The following is a 6000-nucleotide window of genomic DNA, read 5'->3' on the forward strand; positions in this document are numbered from 1 at the left end:
TAAAGACTTCATTTCAGGGATAGTGCGGATAAGTTGTTATAAGAGCAGTACGCGATTCTGCCAGGGAATTAACGTACATGTTTTCCAAGACACAAAACCCGTGAAGAGAATTCCCGGTAGAGAATAGGTTTTCAGCAACCCATGCTTTCGGTAAAAGGCGGCTATGCTTGACGTAAGAGGCGTCTAACGGGATCGGGTTGTTAGGCTCGCTAATTTGGTTGATACATGTCATCGTATCCGAATTGCATAGATCGATGCTCATGATATCAGTCACTGGATTGTGTGGTCCAGACTCGATTATTTACAGACCGACGTCATATAGCTGGAATATTGCTGAGTGCGGCGTTAAACAAAAATAAATCCAAGACACAATACACCTACCGTCACATGAGTAGGTGTCCGAGAAGTAAAAGTGCGGATCACGAAGTATCCTTATGTTAAGCTGTTTGTTCTGTCAGACCACCAACTGTCAGAACAACAGTACTGTATATATATACATGTTATAGAAGTATCGAGTGAGTGAGTTGTGTTTTACTTCACACTGACCAGTACTCAGGTTATATCAGGGCATGCCAGAAAAGCTAATAACGATATTGTTTATATATGTCTACTAATGTGGTGAAACCCACGAGCGCCGGTATTGTACGGCACAGGCCAAGGATCATAATTGGGACGACACTACAATTCGGAGCCCCAGCAGAATCTGGCACAACTAAAGGGAAACAACTCTGCGAATGGCGTGGCCCCGGATTACCCATTCCTTCACATTCAGTTACGTTCTATGATCACGTAAATGCGAGGTAATTGAAGGTCAAGTTTTATACAAAACGTGGAATAGTTTAAGATATGTATATTTAATTCGATTCTAACGTCCACTTGTTCACGTTCTCAATACAAAACGTAATACTGTTTGGAATTGCCGTCTTCTTTTGTATGCGTTGAAGGTAAGTACACACAGCGGAGTGGTAATCGGAACAGATGGAAATATTCCCCTTGGAACTACTCTGGTAGACGAATTACGTGAGATGATGGAAGATTTACTGAAAGCCGAACGTCGCCAGGAGCTGAAGGCCCCCAAGGGAGATAATCCGATCAGACCACAAAACATGTACGCTGTAACTATGAGGTCAAGGTGACACACATATCTTAAACTCTGGAGGGGTCGGGCGAGAAGCGTTAAACATAGTCTACACAGGCCATTGTCAGTTTTACACTTTGTCGATTTAATCATTGAAACAAGATAGTACCCGTCCAAATACTGGCCGGGTATTAGCCAATAGTGGTCTTGGGTGTAGTCGGTAACAATCAACTACATGTACAGTGAAAGATCAACAGATGGTATGCTTGCAGGCGTAGTGTGCAGCAAAATAATATTAGGAACCTCACTGTAAGTGTGTTAACAAATAACTCGATCGTTTCGTTCCAAACAGTAACTGATAATCATCAAGAACAGTTCAATGTGATCGCGAAAAATTGACGTTATGTAGTTGCAGTGCTTACGTCACGCCAAAAATACTCTTTTGTGGCACTGTGCCAAGGAAAGATTATATCACATGGTGAGAAATACCCTCCTCTATAATCTGCTGAGACAATCATCCTCAATTAATGAGCCAAAGTAATTGGCGTGCATTACTCTAAGATATTGAATTTATATGACGTCATGGTCGTCTAATGGAGCTTGTCACTTTCGACCCACTAAATGTATCATTTATTGAGAAACTCAGACTAAATAATAATGCTTCTCTAATAAAATAAGGCAAAAATATCCGTTTACTCGTAGTCCGTGAAAACTATCGAAAACATATGGAGTTCGTTGTAGCTCGGGACGAGCGAGTAGTAGGCCACAATACCGTCAGAATAGTAATATTCGTTTCAGGCATTCTATGGAGTTAAGGAGATTGGCGTAAGCGAGGTTTTACTGTTTAACCCGAGAGTATCTTTATTGAAGTGTGCGTGTGTGTCATATCTCCCACCACATGTACTTTCCTAAAGATTGAAAGCATTTTTTATTTCTGAAATAAACAACACCTGATTGAATTTGTTTACCGTTACTTTAAAAAATGAGATGCAGATCTATGCCGTGTTCAGTATATTAATAGACGATGTCTGGAAAAGGAAACATTTAAAGGAAGGATTCAAAATAATATGCGCAAGCTCTTGTGAATGCTTTAAACAGACGCGGTGACAGTGGTGATAGATGCGAGTATGAATATCGTTTGGGCATCCTTAGTGCAAGTAATTTATCCATTACACAGATACAATGGATGTAATTGAAAAAAAAAAAACATATTTAAAAAAACTGATTTATTTTAATCACATAACTTTAGTTAATCTGTCATGGTTCTTTAAAATTTGTTAGAAGTATATAGATCTATATAGAGAACCATGACAGATGTGAATAAAATAAATCGGCGGTTTGCAAGTGTGTCTGCATTCTGATATTGCAGTACAGGAATTTCGTCCATAACTTTAACGCGAACATGTCCTGGCGATGGTATACCTGAGAAATGAACCTTGGTCACCTGTTAAATACAAGCTCGTACATGTATCCAGGGTTGTATTAGTCGCCATTGTTTTAATCCTGTGTCATGTCCGGACACAATGGGACAGTTTAGTGGGTCATCACGCCGCGCCAGCCCAGTAAGCGAACCAAGGATACAGTAGTAATTACCCATTCTTGTTCAACAAAGCATCACATTAGATTTGTCACAAAGGCGATCTAATTACATGCCCCACAACACAGAAGACTGTGAGTTATCGATGTGTAAAGTTATGAATATACTAGACGTCTCAACAACAATAAACAATAGCTTCCGGGTCATCACAAATGGCATAGTGACGGTACATCACCAGACACACGAGGGATGAGGGAGGCAGTGAGTGAGCAATATTCCAGCAATATCACGGCGGGGGACACCAGAAATGGGCTTTACACATTGTACCAATGTGGGGAATCGAACCCGGGCCTTCAGCGTGATAAGCGAACGCTTTAACCACAAGGCCACCCACCGCCCCGACACACGAAGAATGAGATGGGCGGTAGAGCTCGTTTAAATGCAAAACGTCTTCCATTAAAGATTTTTTCTGCCGGTATAATTTTTCTTAATTCGAGCATACTATTTATATTCAATATATTGCTTTTGTTACATCAACTCTCTTGTCTTACATTCGTTGAATATTTATTTTACGTACATTGTGGGAAAGGGTCATATTGAAAAATGGTGGCGTTTGTTGCTTCTCCTCTTGTGTATCGACCCATAACCAAATTATATACAGGCAAACGCTTTAAAACTAGACTTGCCTAAACCCGTGATTACAACAATGCCATGAACACCCGGGTTCGGTTTCCAACAGGGGCGTTGGGGTAGCCTAGTGGCTAAAGCGTCGGCTCGTCTCGCCGAAGACCAGGGTTCGATTTCCCACCACATGGGTACAATGTGTGAAGCCAATTTTCCGGTGTCCCTCGACGTGATATTGCTGGAATATTGCTGAGAGCGGTGTAAAACCATACTCACTCACTCAATTCCCCACATGGGTACAATGTGTAAAATCCATTTCTGGTGTCCCCCGCCGTGATATTGATGGACTAATAAAGGCAGCCTAAAACTATATTCACTCACTTTAATGTCAGACTGATTGTTATGAGGAAGCAATCGACACACCCTTTCTGTCTGTTTCTAAGGAAAACAGCGAGACCTATCACCTAACAAAGTGGGAATGCGTTTTGTAATGCGTCACTTTCATTGCCAGTTCAAATTTGGCTAAGGCGCTTGATTGGATTTTATTACAGGAAAAAAACCGAAATCAGACTAAGTTTAGTATCATGCACAGATGACATGTCTCAACCACCGTGCACGCGTTTTATTTGCCACGAGAAGAACTTTATTTAGTATTTAATTCAGAACTCGCGTGATTGCATTGTTGTACCACAAGTGGTGAAAATCAATTAGCTTCGCTCAATAAAACTTCACTTGAGTGTCGATCCATTGATTGCCCCCACTATGACAGGCGCGGAGAGCAATAATGAAACATACCAGGTGTTTCAAAGGGAAAGGTATAATTTCGGAGATTTATTAATCAATCCTTTTAAGAAAACAATAAATGAGGCTGGCAGTTACCATATCAACTGAGAAATGGAATCCGTCAGTCATGGAATCTGACGCAATATGTTTATACAGTTCTCTTTTATATAAATCATTATATGTCAAAAGAAAATTAAACGGTACATGAGGTGCATTTGTTAAAAAATTCAAAACTAGCCCTGAACTTTCCTGACGTAATGTTCTTGTATTCAAGTGTATCGGTTCCTACAGGTGTGATCATCACGGTTGTCGACATCCATAGGTATATTGATCTACATTGTCTCATTCACCCCTTCCTGGTGTTGAGTAGATTCATTCCAATCCGTGTCGATATCAGGTTCCTGTCAACCTGGCGCAATAATTAACAAGCAGTGGCGTTAACGAGATGATAGTTACATTAACTTTCCACACATGTGTTTACACAAGATATCAACCCCCATTATCTTACCGCCTAGCCATAGATGTATTCGCAAGAAATCCGGTACATATGAATAAAAAGACGCATCAAAGGATTTTGAATGGGATGAGGGCAAATATATTTCTTTAAACGGATGTTTAACAAAATCAAACGAAGGGGTTTGGTTGGGGGCATATATCGCGGGCGCGGTGGGATAGTCTATAGTGGTTATGCGTTCTCTCGCCACGCCGACGGCCCGAGTTGGCCCTACGGCCCTACATGGGAAGCCCATTTCTGGTGTCCACCGCCGTGGTATTGCTCGTACTTTGCTACTAGCGGCGTAAAACCCTACTCACTCACTGCCATCCCCACCCTCCTCATACCCCGACTCAATCATGTTCAGTAGTACCGCATAACATATATCCACATATTGTCTGACACCTATATAGACCACCAGGTGTTGGTTGGTTTCTGCTGTCTTCACTTCAACACGTACACGTATCTGGTTGTGATGTAACAGTCTTATTGAGCAAACAGGTGTGTGTCATATAGCGGAATATACTACACAAAAGAAGTTAAAGAACTCCCAATTCTTTGATATTACTATAGTTAATATGTCATGCCGATTCTTTCAAATGTCTTAAGTTAATCTGCCATGCCAGATGAACTATAGTAATAGGAAAGAATCGGTTGTTCTTTAACTTCTTTTCAGTAGAATATATCATCAGCTAAATATATGCTTTTCGATAGATCAGTACAATATTTATGAAGCGGGAACATCGCTGTAACATTCTCGCCTGACTCCCCTCGCCTATATACACACGTTCGATTAGTGTGCTTTGTTTTAAACTAAATCTTCCTTATCATTCTGTTGTGTATTTCAATGTTAGGGGAGTATGTTTTTGTATATTCGTAAATTCTCATGAGATAATAAAATACTAGTGTACCCTTAGAACTGATCATATAATTGATAGAAACAGATGAAATGGGACTTTGGACGACGAAAGTAAAAAAACGTCCCTTGAAACATGTAAAACATTTATTAATAACGTATTACACTTTTAGCCCAGATAGGGAATTGTGTCTGCTCATCAACACGACATGACAATCTTAAGTTCCGAAATATCGAACCATCCGTGACTCACATGTTATCAAACACGTACAAGTTCACAGATAACGGCGGAACTCAAGCAAATCATCTCCACCGAAACTACTGTCGCCAACACTATACTGTCACACATGCACAAACACAAAAGTCGGCAAACTGTATAAATCAAGCGATCATTCTCACCTGTGCGTCCCTGGTATCTCCGTCCGACATGGTGGAAGAGTGTGATTGTTTTCCCCTATTTAATTCCCTGAGCTGGTGTAGGTCGCTACTATCGGGTGAAGATCGACTTGTGACTACCCTGTCTCTATGACGATGCCCTCCGAGTTGCCGTGTCACCCCTGGTATACCGTCGCCCTGCCTTGGCAGTGATTGGCTGAACCCCGCTATAGTGGGCCGGGGGTAACGACGCT

General features: G+C 41.1%; 1 protein-coding gene across 1 annotated transcript in view; it reads right to left on the bottom strand.

Moving 5' to 3' along the window:
* Window positions 1-6000, bottom strand: part of LOC139474596 (dentin sialophosphoprotein-like) — a 32232-nt gene extending 26232 nt beyond the window's left edge. The window contains exon 1 of the mRNA XM_071257671.1: window positions 5771-6000. Within this exon, the coding sequence (XP_071113772.1) occupies window positions 5771-5800 (30 nt within the window). The 5' untranslated portion in view covers window positions 5801-6000. The remainder of the gene's footprint in view (window positions 1-5770) is intronic.

Source organism: Haliotis cracherodii, unplaced genomic scaffold (assembly GCF_022045235.1).
Source record: "Haliotis cracherodii isolate W230 unplaced genomic scaffold, xgHalCrac1.p SCAF_1, whole genome shotgun sequence".
Lineage (NCBI taxonomy): Eukaryota > Metazoa > Mollusca > Gastropoda > Lepetellida > Haliotidae > Haliotis > Haliotis cracherodii.